This window comes from Echiichthys vipera (genome assembly GCF_963691815.1).
Source record: "Echiichthys vipera genome assembly, chromosome: 14".
Lineage (NCBI taxonomy): Eukaryota > Metazoa > Chordata > Actinopteri > Perciformes > Trachinidae > Echiichthys > Echiichthys vipera.
In genome coordinates, this window is record NC_139839.1 from 15203571 (window position 1) to 15221412 (window position 17842).

General features: G+C 39.7%; 3 protein-coding genes across 3 annotated transcripts; all 3 read right to left on the reverse strand.

Moving 5' to 3' along the window:
• Positions 1–5691: 5691 nt before the first annotated feature.
• Positions 5692–6940, reverse strand: snrnp35 (small nuclear ribonucleoprotein 35 (U11/U12)). Its single transcript, XM_083927639.1, has one exon. The coding sequence runs from the start codon at positions 6871–6873 to the stop codon at positions 6166–6168; it is 708 nt and encodes a 235-aa protein (XP_083783765.1). The 5' UTR covers positions 6874–6940; the 3' UTR covers positions 5692–6165.
• A 1222-nt stretch (positions 6941–8162) lies between these two features.
• On the reverse strand, positions 8163–12616 carry bud13 (BUD13 homolog). Its single transcript, XM_083926787.1, has 10 exons — positions 12456–12616; positions 12204–12291; positions 11005–11089; positions 10658–10921; positions 9852–10162; positions 9636–9744; positions 9112–9250; positions 8829–9010; positions 8660–8741; positions 8163–8508 (listed from the first exon to the last, which is right to left on the reverse strand). The coding sequence occupies exons 1-10, from the start codon at positions 12593–12595 to the stop codon at positions 8415–8417; spliced, it is 1494 nt and encodes a 497-aa protein (XP_083782913.1). The 5' UTR covers positions 12596–12616; the 3' UTR covers positions 8163–8414.
• Positions 12617–14590: 1974 nt separating this feature from the next.
• On the reverse strand, positions 14591–16503 carry LOC310956689 (uncharacterized protein). The gene is made up of 4 exons (XM_083927019.1): positions 16406–16503; positions 15716–15773; positions 15284–15607; positions 14591–15074 (listed from the first exon to the last, which is right to left on the reverse strand). Exons 2-4 carry the CDS (start codon positions 15750–15752, stop codon positions 14977–14979), a joined length of 459 nt encoding a protein of 152 aa, XP_083783145.1. The 5' UTR covers positions 15753–15773; positions 16406–16503; the 3' UTR covers positions 14591–14976.
• Positions 16504–17842: the final 1339 nt, after the last annotated feature.

The window sequence follows — 17842 nt, forward strand, 5'->3', positions numbered from 1 at the left end:
TATTATTATTATTATTATTAATATTATTATCATTATCATTATCATTATCATTATCATTATTATTATTATTATTATTATTATTATTATTATTATTAATATTATTATCATTATCATTATCATTATTATTATTATTATTATTATTATTATTATTATTATTATATTAGTAGTAGTAGTAGTAGTAGTAGTAGTAGTAGTTGTAGTAGTAGAATAGTAGTAGGCCTACTGTATTTAATAACAATGACAATATTATTATTCTCATTAATAATGTACAGTAATAATAATGATAATCGTTCATGTAGTAATTTATATATATTAAGATGGCTTATTTTATTTTTTTTGGCCTTATGGCCACACATTTATCTCCCCTTGTGTGTCCTTCTTACTTCTTCCTTGTTTTTTTCCCCCTGATTTTGTGTTTGTATATGTGTAGGCTACATTCCAGGACAACAAGAAAAATGTGTCGAAAAAAATTGACTGTAAATGCCACTCCCCTGGTAGGATTTGTTGTGCTTATAATTAATAAAAAAGACAGCTAAAATATAATTAAAGAAATACAGATAGGCTATAAATAGGGTTATTCCCTGAAGTCATAAAAATAAAGACAAAGAAAACATCTCGCTTTCAAATGAAGTGTTGATTGTTTTTTTTTTAATGTTTTTGAAATTTTGTATCTATTGTTTAAAAAGAAAATCTTGTGCAGGGTTTTGGGATTTAAGTCCATACCTGAATCTTTTTTGTTTAAAAAAGAAAAAAAGATGTGAATCTTACCTTTTATTTAATCTGGACTGTTGCTGTACATAGTATATAATTCAAAATGACTCTAGACTCTGATGAAAATATCCACGTAAAGTCTAGAAAGTATGTGATGGATATGTATATACTATATATATATAAAACTATGTCCTACCTCCTTCAGCCCACAACGTACAGTAGTCTATGCAGTACACTGTTGCATGGAAGTGAAAAAAGTTTGTAGGAACATTCTCGGCACAGAATATCTTGGAATATATTAAGTGAAAGCATTTATGTACAAGTACGTATAAAGTTTCACATTGAAAGTCACAGGCTAAGACAGGCCCTCTAATGTGAAAGAAATATAGTTGGGGTGTATGCCAGCTGAACACTGGAGACACAGTGCATTGCTGAGTGCTCGCCAAATGCTCCGGGGCAACCACTGAATAGACAGCATGTTTTCTTTTTGTGACAGCATGGTGTGAGCGACTAAACACAACTGAAAATGTATTAAATTAACCCCTATACTTGCTACTGTACATCTTACTTGAGTCACCGATGCAATATAACATTTTAGACGAGTTACCTCAGAAAAAGACTCGGCTCAGGACTTCTGGCTTCCTGAGAAGTGTCTCCACTTTATCTGATTCCTAGTTAAATCAGCCCTTCTTCAAAACCTTTCATACTGGACTGTGTTTCAGCTCTCTGTTTGGTGGCCCAGCGGCTTTATTGTCTCAGTTGGTAACTACTGTATCTGTCACTCACTGGAAAAGAATCGAACGCCATGACTACTGCAGTAAACAAGCTTTAAGTAGCTCAGTGTATAGCCTTACACACATGCACATTACAGGGAAACGTAGACAGTACAGGGAAACTGCAGATTCGTACCACAGCTTGTGTTTTTTTCTACATGTAAGGTAAGGTGACACAGCTGTTTAAAGGCTTGATACTGGTTATTTGTAATACATGCAAATTGTGATATTTTTAAGGCTTTCATCAGTTTGTTGTACCAGACACCAACAGATTGAGAGCAGCTGGTGGTGCCCAGAGCACACCCAGGAGCCAACAAACAAAATGTTCATCAAAAATGCCAACTCACGAAACCCCCGTCGCCACCACGGGTTCTTTCTGCGTGATCGACCCTACAGGGGGGAACCTCCGACAGTGGCAGGTAAAGGTTGGCTGCTCCTCTGTCTCCTCATCAGACATCAGTTATTCTCAGATGACTCATTCTCAACTTTAATGGACCCAAATTATTCTGTTTTCATGGGATTTTGTGGTTTGGGTAGAATAAGTGCTCCTCATAGGGTTTTGCAAATAAATGTGGTTTTCTGGTTGGATTTGAAGACAGATGGCCTCAATGACACGAAGAAAAGACAACTGGAACAATAAAAGGTTTGAGTAAATGGAAGATTACGTAAATAGAATAAGGTTCCTATTATAAATATCCAAAATCCTCCCTATTTCTGTAGTTTTGCTTCAATCCTAGGGCAGTTTTTTTGAATGCAAAGACAAAAACATATTCTTTAGTTATTTTTACTGCTTTCAAAGTAAAAGGGCCGAAAGGGCCGAAAGGAGCCACGACTGACATCACCATATTAAAAAAAAGCACTGGCTTGGGGGTTCTCCAGTTCCAATATTAAAATAAAAATACACAATTGGAACGATTTCAGCAAATGTTAAGTGAAGTTAGTCCAGCTGTGACGTGTTAACTGGAATTACTCCAAAGTAGTTAGTTAAAAAGAAACAAATTTGAACACAGGAACTAAAATGAACTTCTCAAAGTGTCTGATTATAGGAAATTATAGGAAATAATCAGGCACTTTTAAAGCACTTTTTTACCCTTTCTCCCCAGGATTTCTCCTCTACCCGGACACTCCTGCTAAGATGGAAACCACATCACATGAAGCGTTCTGCTTAAGACCCGTCTCACAACAAGACAGAGGCAAAGGTCTGCAGTCTTATCTCAACCTAGGGAGTAAACTCATTCTATCTGTTTCAAGATACGCTGTGAGTGTATAAGTGGAAATATCAGTTCTGAAAGCACATGCCAGGTTGGCTGTGTGTTTGAGGGCAGAGATTGAAAATGTGCGTTTTAGCCATCAAAGTACTGGTTGAAACAAAGAGGATGTAGCCTTAATGTAAATGTAAGTCTTAAAGTGCTATTAAGATGTGGCTTTATATGGTCCTAATTAAAATGGTATGACAATTAAAAGGTTCTGTGTGATTTCCATTTATTATTTATCATAAAGCAGTTTGAGGTGCTATATAAACACTGGGAAAGTAATTTTCAAACCACAAAGAAATGCACACAGTCCATATTCAGGAACTGTGGCTTTAAACTAACCGTCAGGACTTCTGCGCAGTTGTGATGCCACAATTATACTCTATAGAAGCAGCTAGAGTACGATTACATTCATTCCTCAGCTGCAATAAAGGTGCAGAGATGCAGAGCACAGATGTAGAAGACCTAGAAACACTGACCAATCAGAGCAGACTGGTCTTTATCAGGCGGGGTCTTAAAGAGACAGGCGCTAAGACAGAGCATTTCAGGCAGAACATGAATAAAAGTTTTTTTCAGACAGACAGTATAAGAAAGATAATGTGTTTCTTTCACATTAAAACATGTAAACATTTTGTAATAGAAATTAAAAAAAAAAAAAAGTATAAACCTGAAAATGAGGATGAAATGGGACCTTTAATATTCAAAAACAGAGCATTTATCACAATTAAAGAAGACCAGTATCATATTGTGCCACTGAGTGATGCTGGGAGAAGATGATTCCCTCCATGTGTAACTACTGTACTTATTGAAAAACCTATTTAGGACAGCACATTCCATGTAATAATTACAAAAAAGCCTTGTTATAAGCATTTGATTAAAAAAAATTGAAGAAAACTTGAAGAGGTGGAAAAGTCTGCCACTGAATTTTTGGGGGCGTGACATGAGCAGAAAGATGGGATGTTTTATGGTTTATTTCATTACTGTGTATGGAATGAAACCATTACCAATTTTACAATTACCCTTCAGGAGACCACAACACACAGCAGGAGTCCCACCGTCCTCATCCCACATCCTCAAGACAAACTGGAAGAGGACACGGCAGCAGAGACTTGGAAGCAGGGCAGCACGAGCAAGAAGGCAACCATGATCAGACAGCCGTGACCAATGAACAAGATACGACAGAGATGCAGTCTCAGTATCAGAAGGATTTCCCTCCTCCGTCCTCCAGCTGCAGGAGACGAACACCTGCCCTCCCACAGCCAGACAACATTGGCATCAACCCCGCTTTCAGGTGAGAGCCAGTTTGCCAACATCCCCCCAGTCTTATACAGCTGACTTTAGAGCAGCTCATCAGTATCTGCGCGTTTCTGTTCACAGGATCGACTTTAGCACGGTGCAAAGAGAGAATTTCCCTGGTTGGCCCGTCATAAATCCCAGGTGTGCTGGGAGGCTGAGAGCGACCTCATCGGGACATCCAAACATGAAAAAATAAATGTTTAATAAAGCCCTAATAACTTTTTACCAACTGCAACAAATGTCTAATTTAAATTCAATCAAATGGCCGCCAATACAAATCAATCCTAACTTGATATAATCACAGTGCAGAGGAATAAACATTTTTTGTATGTTATGTGTGTCTTTGCATCAATTCTAGTCTTATCTTATAAATAACACTATAACACATCACTTTTAATTCAACTCCTCATACATAAATGGAGTGAAATAGAAGTCAGAGGTGTTGAGTCTCCTTGTCTAACCACATTCAGTGCAGCGTGTCTGTCAGGAAATACTCTATTCAATATGCGCTTAAGTGCAATCAGATTCTTTAGTTGCTTTTGTTGACATCAGTGTTACCAAGGACTCTCCTCTTTCCAGCAGCCTCTTTTCTCAGGTTTAGCTTCTTCTCAGGCAACATGTGATGAATTTCCCAGAAGCAGGTCAATCTGATGAGCTAATGGACGGATGATGTGTCCGGTGCACAGAGTCACCAGTTAATGAACTAATGCTAACACCAGACCTTTTAACAGTTCACAGTGATGACTTCAGGCAGACTTGCGGTAAGCTTGAGGGAAAACGATCCACCCAGTGACTCAGAACTGAAACAGGATCTGCTTCAGTGGACAGGAGCAGGGATCAAACGTCGAAGCTGAGACTTCAGCACAATTCTCAAAGACAGATCACTTTTAAATCAAACTATGTTGGCTTATGTCATATATATATATATGTATGACTGGATGTGATTGTGTTTTTTGTAGTCTTCATTGGGAACAGCATGAAAATTTAAGTTCAATCACAAAGTTGCATTTTAACAGAATAAGTTTCCATGGTAACTAAAGGAGTTGGAACTTGTAGAATTCAAATTTGTGAACTTTACATTTAGTTGAAACCATAAGTTTGTCTTATAATCGCACAAAACATGGTAATAGTAATATATAACTGGAAAAATCATTTAATGGCTTTTTTCACAGGTCAAAATGCAACCCATAATAACAACAGTGGAAAATCTTAGTTGGTTTTGGACCCGAACAAGGAAAGTGACACCATTGTGTTAAAATGATCTTTGGTTTATTTGGGTTTCCGTCCGTCTGTGTAGAGTCAATTAGCATAAATGCTATCCTCATCACATCCTTAATTTTTACCAAGTATGATCCTCCAAAAAACTCCACCAGCAAAAACTGTACAACACAGAGAGGCTACATTGGTAAACTTCCCCCTTTAGGAACTCGTACACAGTGTTTCAAACTGTAATATGCTTACCTCGGATTTTAAAACAGAAACTGAATGTAGTATTTATAAAGAGAGAGAGAGAGAGAGAGAGAGAGAGAGAGAGAGAGAGAGAGAGAGAGAGAGAGAGATTCAATCAGATTTACAGCTTTGTAGATGTTAAAAATAAAAGCATGTTGTCCATTTAGTTGCAGATTCTACTTTTTATTTACTTCAGTTGTAAGGCTTCACTTGGCTGGACAACACCTATATTATATTTTTTAAAAGTTGATCAGTGTAATGCACAGTGCATTTTCTTGATATGGTGAACACTGTTACACTGTTTTGTTTAATGTACACTACAAAAAGCATGAACTACCAGCTGGAAATGAGAGGTTGACATCCCATTACAATCAGTACAATCTGATAAACATCATAAAGTAAACTTCTCATCCCAAACTCCAAAGATAAATAAGTCAAGTCAAGTTTTGAATTCGTTAGTTTAAATAATGATAATATCAGAAATTTTTATTCATTCCGCAGTCACGTCTCCAGTGTGCAACCCAATGGGCCTACATGTCCCAGTCTCCTTCACAGCACACCCGGCTTAAACCTCCTGCAGGCAGGCTGCTCGACTGTGGAGTAGAACTTTTGTCAATGACTTGTTTTAAACTGGGCGGGACCGGTTTCGTGGAGGACTCTCCAGTTGCGTAAATATAAGCATTTCATCTCCTGTCCCGGTGCCTGCTCCTGTCTCCGTGTCTGCGGTCATCCCTCTCTCTGCCTCTATCCCGGTCATCTCTCCTCCCTCTACTACCCCACTCGGCCTCTCTGTGGCGGTCCCGGTCCTCCCTTTCTCTCGTCCCTTGTCTATCCCACTCCCTCCCTACACCTCCACCGGCTCCTCGTTCCTGCACCGGAGCGACCCCGAGGTGAATGGGCTTACGGAAAGGCCTGTCTCTTCCACCGAACCGCAGCTGTCCGGACTCTTTCTTCCCTCCCTGCCCGCCGCCGAGCCGCCGGGGTACCCATCCCTTAAGGGTCCTCTCTTGTTCAAAATCCACACACAATTCGTGCTGGTCCACCACCAGCTTGTTGGCGTCCCGGCGGGCCCGAACCACAGACCGCTCCTCCTTGTATTCAACGAAGGCGTATCCTTTTGAGAAGCCCGTGATGATGTCCCGGACCAGCCGGAGTCGCTGGATGTCTCCGTACTTGGAAAACACTTGGTGAACTTTGTCCTCGGTTGTCAGGGGGTTTAGGCGGTACACAAAAAGCGTGAGCAGCGGGTCTCCCACGACGCCTTTGTTGGGCTTGTAGCGGGCACCCATAGCCCTCCATACCGCCCGGTCATGGGGCTCCACGTCCGTCCCGTCGATGCTCCCAGCTTTCAGCGGGTCGTACACCTTCGCTATCGGACTCCAGTCGACCATTGTTACCCACAGTGAAGTGACAAAGGTCCGCTTCTTCAAAACACGAGTTTAAGCGTAAAGTTAGGTGGTTATTTCGCCACGTTAATCGACAATTAGCCACAGAACCCCTCAGATGCTGTTGAATGTTTTACTCCAACAGAACGTAGCGTGTGCATCAACAAAAACATCCCGCAGCGAAACGAGTTCTAGTCTTAAAGGTTCCTACTCGATTAACGTTGAGGTACTTTTTAGATTCATGGCCACGTATTGTCCTTATTTCTAATTGTGTGTAAATGAATACACATGTACAGCTCTTTCCAGTTTATATTGATACAGAGGTAAAGTAAATAAGTCGTTATAAGCGACCTTTGCCCCATCTACCTCGCTTATATTAGATAAAAGGTGGGCCAAACTCAGATCTTTTGCTTTGTTCAAACAGTAATTTTGAAATGTACTGTATATTGTCCTCACAAAATGTTACATCATTCACATATAATTAACATAGCTCTACTTTTTAAAATTATTTTAAATAATAATTAAAGTCAACATAGGTGCAATGTTTTAAATGTTATAATCTAATTTCACTTAAAAGCCCCAACTCAGCTTTCAATGATTTAGCCACAATGTTCATCAGTGTATGGAGTTCGCTCAGTTGTCATGAGATGTGAGCTCAGTAGCTGTTATTTCAGTCACAGCACTTTAAAGACTTGTCCATATTGGCTTAGGATAAATGTTCATTCTTGAAGTTTGAAAAAAGCAGTTTGACAAAACAATCACTCACTAAAGGTCCACTTACAATATACACTTGTGTTTAAATAGCCTCAGTGTCTATTGAGTTATCCTATCCAATTTTAAAAAATAACTAGATAACTCCTTAACTACTCTATATGCTGTTCAATACAATGCAGCTCCATAATATATAATGACTAGTCTGGGTTACCAGATGTACAATGCTTGGATAAAACCTGACATCCGCCTGGTCATGCATTCTCCTTCCCTTCTGCCATCTTTGGCCCGCCCAAGAAGATTGGGAACTGTTTAAAAAAATATAAACAAGCCAGAGTGTACCTCCCTAGCCCAGAAATAATAAACCGGTGTGGTCAGATCACTCTCCAGCACTGGAATGTGGTCTGGCAATGTGAGACTATGAAATGACTGAGTGTCAACTCTGTTCATATTAATTACAAAGTATGTGGAGACTTGTGACAAAGGGCACAACACTTTACAAAACATTATTTAATAAAACAGTGAAAAACATATCTGTTTTGGCTCTACATCAACTCAAGTATTATACAATAAAGATCCTGTCCCTTCACTGCTATGTACAATTATTCTTTTAGTTGAATCACTTTGTTATAATATGATATCCATTGTACAGTATCAAAAAGCTTTGAACGGTGAACAAAATCTTTCTCACTACATTTCAAAATATCAGTTCTGTTGAGTTTTTGTGTCTAATCTGCAGATGCTTATAGATTAGATACTCTGTTTGCTGTCTATTTCTGTAGATGAGCCATCCTTCTCTTCAGCTCCGCTCCTGGTCTGTCAGTATCTGACTGCCGTTACATGTCCTCAACGCTCCATTTATACGCTGCCTCCTGAACAGCTTTTTTATCTGCTATTCGCGAGTAGCGTTTCTGTTCAAAACCATTCGACCTGTGAGACACATATAATCAGTATCAGGTTCAATTCAGTGTAGAAGACAGAATTATGATCACGGTTACTTTACACATACTTATTAAACTGCATGAGTTGTAAGAGAATAGCATACATATAGTATACAGTAAGGTCACATATTACACTGTACCTGTTAACTCCATCCCAGCGATAGCCCGGCAGAATATTGAAGCGGTTTGGAGGTGGTGGTGGGCCTTTATATCGCGGTTTGTCTGCAAAACAAAAAATAATATGACTTACAATATATATTGTGGTACACATCAATTTGCACAAATCAACTCAAGGAAAACATATATTACCATGTGTCTTCGCATTGCGGTCCTTTTTCCGTCTCAGCATCGCAGCCATCGGATCTCCCTCCCTTTCCTGCTCTCTCAACATGCGGTCAAGGTCCTCGTCATCGCGTTGGCGTGCTAGCGGCTTCTGGGCTTCATGCACTGCATCCTCAAGTTTCTGCTGATGCATCTGACCTTGGGCAAGCCTGTAAACACATGTTTACCCTAATCACTGAAACAAGTCAAAACACAACACATTTAAAATCTTTATATGGTCACAATCCCGTCATAAAGCGTGCAGACGTACCCTTTTCCCCACTGAGCGTATTTCTCATCCTTTGCAGCTTTCTCTCCAGCTTTCCTCTTCTTTTCTTCTCTCTCTGTATCCAAGTCCCTTTTTTTACCACTCTTGTCCCTGAACACCGTCTGGGCATTTCGGGATTCATCTAGTGTTAGCAGGAAAATAGGTTAAAAATTGAATCTAAAAGAGTACTGTATCGTTCAACTTTACAAAAAATAATCACAACTATGAGCAAAAACATATGGAGTATGCATGGATCATGTAAATTATATGAGATGTTAAGTCCTGTGAACTCTGAACAGCTGTGAAGGAAAAGCTTTTTTTTTGGCTTAAAATGCTTTTATTTGACAGGACAGCTGAGGGTCAATTGGAAATAAGGGGGATAGAGGGGGCGACATGCAGAAAAGGGCCACAGTTGTGAGTCCGGGCTGCTTTGGCGAGGACGTAACCTCTGTATATAGATCTGTTCTACCAAGTGAGCTAGTGGGCGCCCCTAGGAAAAGCATTTTTAAAAGAAAAGCTGAGCAAACCTTCTAGTGGCTGGTTGTTTCTCTCTCTGCGGCGGTTCTCCTCCTTCTCCTTCTTTAAAACATCTACAGAAACTAGACCTGCCGTCCCACCAGAAAGCATTCTTGGACCCTGAGAAGAAAACAGGAAAAACTGCATGAGACATTGAAGACTGAATACACGCAACACTTTTAGACAAATAAGATTTCATATTGCTCTTTGAGCTTCTCTGTGCCCACCTGAGACTGGCCAGGCCTACGTGGTGGTGACAGATCTCCATCTGAGTCCTTTGCAGTCTGGGGCTGCCTCCTGGGTGGCGACTGGTCAGAATCAGGGCCCCATCTTGTTTTTTTTTTGGACTGCTTTCTTGGAGGAGATTGGTCAGAGTCTGAAGCTTCTCCCTTTAGTGGCTTTTTTCGTGGAGGTGACAGGTCCAAGTCTGAATCATGCCGGTTCTGAACCCTCTTTGCCAGTGGTGAGAGATGAGGATCAGGTGAACGTTTTTGACTTGATAATGATGAGCTGGGCTTTCTTCTGGCGGGGGATGAATCTGACAAAGAAACAATGAATTGTTTAGTGAAGTGTTTCTATAATTAAACACTTGCACCAAAAGGACTTTTCTCATGTGGAAGTTGTTAGGGCACTGTGAGGGAATGGCAGTAAAAACACTAGCTAGTATATGGACACATATTGGTTTACCATTAGTTTCACTGTAACAATATAATTGGATTTCTTACACTATGAATCATGGCATACAAAATTATTTTCCAAATTAAAGCTTCAAACCAATTACTAAGTAAGAGTGAAATGAAAAAGATGTTTCAGTTTGACCTTCCACTACCAAGCAATCAAATATGATTGGCATCAACTCGACAACTTAATGATTTTTCAAATACACTTCCCGACACAAATATTCTGATAAACTGTATATCAATGTTAGAAGGTCTTCTGGTTTTTGATGTTTTTTGTTTGTTAACATGAACTTGCCCTATGCATCAGGAGACAACGTTCACCATCAAAAAATACTTTTCAACACCTTTCTCACCTTTACTTTGTGGCTTCCCTGATTTTCCTGAGTGTTGCCTAGGAGGTGATAAGTCTGGAGAGTCATGGCGAGCTCTTCTAGGAGGGGATGTGTCTGGAGAGTCATGGCGAGGTCTTCTAGGAGGGGATGTGTCTGGAGAGTCATGGCGAGCTCTTCTAGGAGGGGATGTGTCTGGAGAGTCATGGCGACTCCTGCTTGATTCCCCAGGCTCTGGATATTGATGCTCTTCTCCCATCCCCTCTTCTGTGTCTTCATTTTCATCAGCTATTGGTAGAGGAGACTCAAATAAATAACCTTGTTTAGCATACAGACAAAGATAATCTTTACTGTTTCACAAAACAAATTACCTCCAATCACTTTCCATCTATTGCTGGTTCTGAAGGCTTCCAACTGTTTTACTTCCTCTGGTCGCTCGTCAATTATCTCAGCAATCTCAAAAGACAAACACAAGAGATGAAGTTTTCAAGAGACGGTTTGGCGATATGACAACTTTTGACAACAACCATAGATTTTGTCGTGCATCTATACCCCGGTAGCTATCTCTTTAATACCCCTGCTTGTATTAGAGCATGATAGTCAGTGGTGCAAATAAATTAGCAGGACTGCCTTAGGCATTATTGGTATACCTTGATTTTTTCCAGAATTTTATATTTGTGTTTGGGACTGCTGGTCGGACAGAAGAAATGACCAAGAGTTTTCACAATTTCGTTTTTATAGATCGATTCATAGAAAAAATAAAGTTTTGCAGTTCTAGTCACAATATATACACTCACTGATATAACAATAATGTATACCCAGTGATAGAAAGTAACCAACTGCATTTACTTAAGTACTGTACTTAAGTATAATTTTGAGGTACTTCCATTTCATGCTACTTTATACTTCTACTCCATCACATTTCAGAGGAAACATTGTACTTTTTACTCCACTGCATTAATTTGGTAACTTTAGGTACTTTAAAGATTATAAATAGAAAATGTTTTATAGACTAAGCTTCAGAGCAGTCTATAAAGTAAATTAAATTAGCCACACCTTTATCAGCTGCAACATTAAAGTGATATTTACATGAATTTATCAATAATAACAATCTGATAACATAAGATTCTGCACACTGAGTACTTTTACTTTGTACTTGAAGTATATTTTGATGCTAATACTTTTGTACTTTACGTAAGTAACATTCTACTTTTACTTGAAACAGAGTATTTCTACAGTGTGGTATTAGTAATTTTACTCCAGTAAAGGCTCAGAGTACTCTGCATATACCATGATGGTTTGTATCCATATGTAAAACTCCTATCTCAGGATATAACGACCCTTGTACCAAAGCGACCCTTTACAAAAAATGACCATTTAACGTTAAGTAAACCACAACAAATACAAAACAATTACATATAGCACAGATATAGCCCCACGATTCCCCTAAAGAAGTAGAGTATAAAAACACGTGTACACAATGAGCGTACACGGCATGTTTACATGTGTACAGTTTGACAGTGAGTGGCCTGAATGAATGGGCACAGGGCAACGGGTGCTAAGTTCTCACCACTGGAGCTTCCTCTTCGTCCTCTTCAATCTCCTTCTCCTCTGTGGCCATCTGTCTCCAGTCTATGTCATCGTCTACTATCTTGAGTCTTCAACAAGAGAAGTAAAGGCGAGTTAGCGTTAAATACATGCACGCCCCCCTCAAAAACAAGAAGTTTACGAAACGCTACACAGCGACCTCAGGTAGCTTAACGGCTAACATACTCGCAAACATGCAAAAGCAGCTACATTAAAAAGGTCCCCGCAGTCTCACCCTTTTTCAGGAACCTTCCGTCGTTTCTTTTTAAGCTTTCCTTTCGACTTTTTGGCATCTTCGTCAGCGGAAAGATAACGTTTTAGGTACTCAGCTCTAGATAGCTCTGGTCCCTTGCTGCTACCAGTTGAAGCGGCCATCGTTGTAGTGTCGGAAACTACGGATAGCACCGAGGGTCAGGAACTCAAATTTCCAGAACGCCAAATAGCAGATGAGTATGGAGATCTAAACATAAAGATTCAATATGTAGAATCTTTATTAAAAGCTACATTTGTGCCTTTCCATAAAAATATATATATTTATATTGTCTGAATTTATATTTTACATTTTTTTGAGGTTTGTTTGACAGTGACTTTCTATCACGTTCTGTTACATTTTACCAGCTGATAGCGGCCGGCATTGCGGGTTGCCAGGGCTGTCTGTTGTTCGGTGCAGCTACTGTAGGCTGGCACTGGGTGAGTTTGCCAATCCTGCAGCTGCTTATTTGTCCCAGCAGCTGAGTGACCGGAGACGGGAAATAACCAGAGTCAATATAGGCCAAGCATTCACTCCATTGACTGAAATAAAGAAGTTCAACGACAATAAAACACTCTTTCATGTTTACTTCGCTGTAACGGTAACTGTCAGTCAAATTCATCTGAAATACTTGTTTTTATGGTGTGATTTGCCGGAGGGGACGGGTTCAAACAGGCACAAACAGACTCCGGTCTCCTGTAAGTTACTGGGCCAGGTCTGACCAACCTGGCAACCCGAGTTCTTTTAATTATTTTTTGTTGTTCTTGTTGATCTTGAGACACTAGATGCAAAATCAGAATCAGATTCTTCATATTCCACCTTTAAGTTTCAATAAATAAAAAAGGCAGAAATAAATAATTTGTTTATTCTTTATTAATTTATTTATGCATGTATTTATTCATGTATGAACTTATTTATTTATTCATGAATTTATTTATTTAGGCACTTATTTAATATTAATGCACTTATTTATTGAGACTTAAGTCATGTTTATTTCTCCATTGACGAGTAGGTCTGCCAAGGGCTAAAAAAATTGTTTTATCAGACAACATTGTAGGCAGGAAGAGGAAAAGTAAGAAGAGGAATTTGAGAACAGATTGAACAGATTGTAAGTGTGTGTGTGTGTGTGTGTGTGTGTGTGTGTGTGTGTGTGTGTGTGTGTGTGTGTGTGTGTGTGTGTGTGTGTGTGTGTGTGTGTGTGTGTGTGTGTGTGTGTGTGTGTGTGTGTGTGTGTGTGTGTGTGTGATTTTGCTCTGATTTATGGTATAAAGGGGCTGCCTGAGGCTGCCATGCAAGGTGACAATCTGCTCATCAGGATCTACCTATCTTCTAATTCAGACAGATTTAGACACCCATACCATAACCTGCAGGAGTAATATCGGACGATCATCTTGCCCACAAAGATACTTCTACAAGCCGGGGATGGTGCTTTTCAATCACCTAGTTGCTTGGCTTGTTATTTTGTCTTCACAGTGGAGGTTTTAACCCAATACGGACTTGATATTAGGATTTTATTTTTAATTAATTAAAAAAATTGCACTTACATCCTGCCCTCAGCATACATAGCACTCTGTAGTTTGAAGCTAATGCACTTACTTAATTTGAGCTTTTCTGGGTTTGTACCTCAATGGTTGACTGCACTTATTGGAAGTCACTTTGGATAAAAAGTGTCAGCTAAATGAAATGTAATGTAATTCATGGTTGTAACTGATATGCTACCACATTAGCAGGATTCATATTACATAAAAGTATATTTCAGCACCACGTAGCACAGAAAGATGCAAAAAAAATTTAAAAGTCAGCTAGCTTGATTAGAGAATGATCACAAACACAACAAAATGTTTTAAATTTGGAAGCATGGATGCATTCTTATACAAATATGATTTTTTTTATTTTTTAGGAAATGCATGGCCCTGAATATGTAAGATGAATCCATCTAATATGGTCGCATATCAATGTATGCAGCAACTGAGATTTAACATTTCTTAACTCATGATCTATTAAGTGTCACATAAAGTCAAAGTTTCCACCTTTTCCCAGGTCTGTCCCTCTATGAACACTGAATTGACAACAAATGAATGTCTCACTTTAAACAACATCCCTTTATTGACAATGAATGCTGCAGCTTCCAAAATAAGCTAGTCGTAGTCATAGTCATACAGTGTGTGTGTGTGTGTGTGTGTGTGTGTGTGTGTGTGTGTGTGTGTGTGTGTGTGTGTGTGTGTGTGTGTGTGTGTGTGTGTGTGTGTGTGTGTGTGTGTGTATGCAGCAAAAAGCCCATCTCTTAAAATTTCTAATGAGTCGTCTTCATTCTCTCGGGTCAAAGACAGTTATGGAAACATTTTTAATACTGATTGAGTGCTCTTGGGAGGGAAACAAAGGAAGGAGAGACATAGTTGAAAGCTGACAACATCATATTAGCATGTCGGTGTTATTGACGTTTGATGAGTACAATGCATAAGCGTGGTTAGATGTGGGTGTGCCAGCACAAGCTCCCATGTTATTTTCAGACGTGTGTTTGATAGAAGAAGAGCAGCAGACAAAAGATCCAGGAGCAGGAGCTCTTGAGAAACACGCTCACAGCCGAACACTGGACCAGTTGTTCTGCAGATGAAGAAAAGTGGGATGCAAACAGTTGACAAAGTCCTCTCAAATGTGTCTCCCACTCACTTACTCTCATGCTCACTCCCTTGAACATACACACACACACACACACACACACACACACACACACACACACACACACACACACACACACACACACACACACACACACACACACACACACACACACACAGAGTCAATCCACCTACCTTTCTCCACACTGACTCTGGCAATCTCCCCAGATATTTTGCACATGTACGTGGTGTTATGTGGGAGTTTGTCTGTGTAGCCGGTCAGGACCATTCTGTAGCCATTCTCTATCTGCTCCACGTAGCTTTTGTCTTTGAATTGGACCTCTGCTGTTGAACCGGACACATTGCTGTTAATGAGGGACTCTTTGGTGCCAGAGGACCAAGAGAACTGATAGCTGTTGTACTGGTCGGACTTGAGCTTGATCAGACAGTCTACTCTCAGGTCGTTGTCTTCTTCAACGCACACAGATATCTGATCACACATTGCTGGGATCAGCAACACTGGGGGGAAAAAACAGAAAAGCATCTGAGTAACAAGGATGAGAAGAGAACATGTGTACATATAATTAATCTGAAAATAGAGATTAAGTAACAATAACTTATTCTCACCTCCCAGGACTCCTACTACAAACAGAGACTTGAGCATGATGGAGAAGCATCCATTCAACTTTGAAAAAAAAGAAGAGAAAAGCAAATCACAAAGATCATCCACATAAATGAAATGGAAGCACTATTGTTTTGCAGTGACACATCAGATTCTATTATGATCCATTTAAATCAGCGCTTTGCAGCCACCATGTTGCGCTCTCCAGGCGGTTGTGAGGTCATTCTGGGTGAGGCCATATTATTTATTGAAATCTAATTTGCGGCGACAAACATGACTTTTAGATCACGAGCTGACGAGGTTGAGATGCTCTGATCCAAACTGGTGTAAATGTCCCCTAGATGCCTCCAGAACTTGATCTGAGCCCACTTGTGGCTCAGTGTGATGACTTTACATGATTCAGATTGAAAGGTGGCACAGATGTTTACTCTTTCCTGTTTAATTGGCTGTTTGTCACACTATCACTCCCATTTCCCAAATGTCCATAGCAGAGTTTTGCATGTATCAGTATACAAAGTCTAATCTTACCTACTAAGATTTTAATGTTAAGCTATAGATTAATGTTTACACATCTCTGTGCGTAGGTATTTCCGGTTATCATGCCCTGCGTACCATATGTTCTTGCATGTTCCCTGTGTCCTTAGTGCTCATATCTATTCCCAGAGCTGAATCTGAACATCTTTGAGGAGTCTTACCTCCTGTCAGGGTTAGATGATGTAGCTTCTGCCTGGTGCTCTTGTCCGGCCGGAGGATAAACAGCTGGTGATTTCAGTGCGTAGCACTGCAGAGAAACATACTTTTGAGACGAAGTGGGAGCGGTACAGAGAGATGGAGCGAGAAAGTGGGAGGGACGAGGGTGGATGAGAGAGCGCTGATTCGTCTTTCTCCTCTGCAGTGCCTGATGGAGGACACCAGGAGGGCGTAAAACTCTGTCGGCATCATCATTTTCACCAGCAGCATGTTATGACCTTGTTCCCTTTCCTCTCTGGTCCTCTCCTCACCTCACCTCTCATTGCAAGAGCTCCTCTCCTGTCCAGATTTCCCTTCATGTCTTTCTATATGGTAGTCTCCCTCGCATTTTCACTTTTAAAGCTGCTCTCATGTATTATAAATGACCTCCACAGAGATTATACTGGTTCTTGTATTGTCCTCCGTCTAAACTTCCTTACACTAATTCTTAATATATATATAAGAGATATTTTATTTTAATGATATCCTGTTTGCACAGTTTAAATGCATACAAACACAGGGTGAATTTGTGACACCCAGACATTTCTAGCACTGTCATGCCAAAATGGCACAGTGTCTCCACCCTAAGGTAATAGTAGGAATTTCACAAAGTAAGTTGGAAGTGGATTCATGAGTAAAGTCCACTTCCTTTGAGTGATAGAGCTAAATGCTCTGACCACATAGATAAAAGAAAATATGTTTTTTTAAGGTAATTTTGCAGTTGAACTTATGAATATCTAATTACTCCCTTCACCCAATTCATTCCATTCACTGCCCCCAGCCTTCACACATAGTCAGAGTGTCCAGACCACCTGACTTACATGTATTTTGGTATGAAAGAGCATCCGAACCCAGAGAAAAAAAAGGTCAAACATGGAGAAGTTCAGTTCTTTCACATCAAGGCTGAAATCTTTTCTTTTTGATGCTGCCTTTTGTTCAATCAAACCATTTCTTACACTGTACAGTAACTTTTATTCTTGTTTTTTATACCTCTCTTATTCTATTTTAGCTTGTTTTTATTTCCCAGTCTCGTTAATGACTTTAAAGTATTTTTTTCACGTTTCATTGCCTTGTTGCTGAAATGTGCTATATAGATACCTTACCTTGCCTAGCACAGCGGGCTTATTGAATACTGACAAAAGGTCTAATCACTTTAATCCATTCCTATTGACAATGTAGGACAAACTGAATACATCTAAATAATATATATTTTTAATGGATTCATATAAGGAATTTGGAGAGGCGTCCCATAATAGCATTGCTTCCCCTAATCCCCCCATGATATTACAATCATATTTCATATTAATTGTGTTGATATAGCTATAGACAGATGTGGTGCCGCCTACATCATGTTTTTTTTCTCGTTCATCATCAGGCATGTTTAGACACAGCTGCGACTCTTC

Excerpts from the sequence above, each read along its gene's own strand:
- snrnp35 (XM_083927639.1), bottom strand. The coding sequence starts at position 6,873 with ATGGTCGACTGGAGTCCGATAGCGAAGGTGTACGACCCGCTGAAAGCT.
- bud13 (XM_083926787.1), bottom strand. The coding sequence starts at position 12,595 with ATGGCCGCTTCAACTGGTAGCAGCAAGGGACCAGAGCTATCTAGAGCT. Across the intron at positions 12,292-12,455 it reads CGGAAGGTTCCTGAAAAAGG|ACTCAAGATAGTAGACGATG; the intron begins GTGAGACTGCGG and ends CTCTTGTTGAAG. Across the intron at positions 11,090-12,203 it reads ACGAAGAGGAAGCTCCAGTG|ATTGCTGAGATAATTGACGA; the intron begins GTGAGAACTTAG and ends TTGTCTTTTGAG.
- LOC310956689 (XM_083927019.1), bottom strand. The coding sequence starts at position 15,752 with ATGCTCAAGTCTCTGTTTGTAGTAGGAGTCCTGGGAG. Across the intron at positions 15,608-15,715 it reads TGTAGTAGGAGTCCTGGGAG|TGTTGCTGATCCCAGCAATG; the intron begins GTGAGAATAAGT and ends TTTTCCCCCCAG. Across the intron at positions 15,075-15,283 it reads CAGAGTCAGTGTGGAGAAAG|AACAACTGGTCCAGTGTTCG; the intron begins GTAGGTGGATTG and ends CTTCATCTGCAG.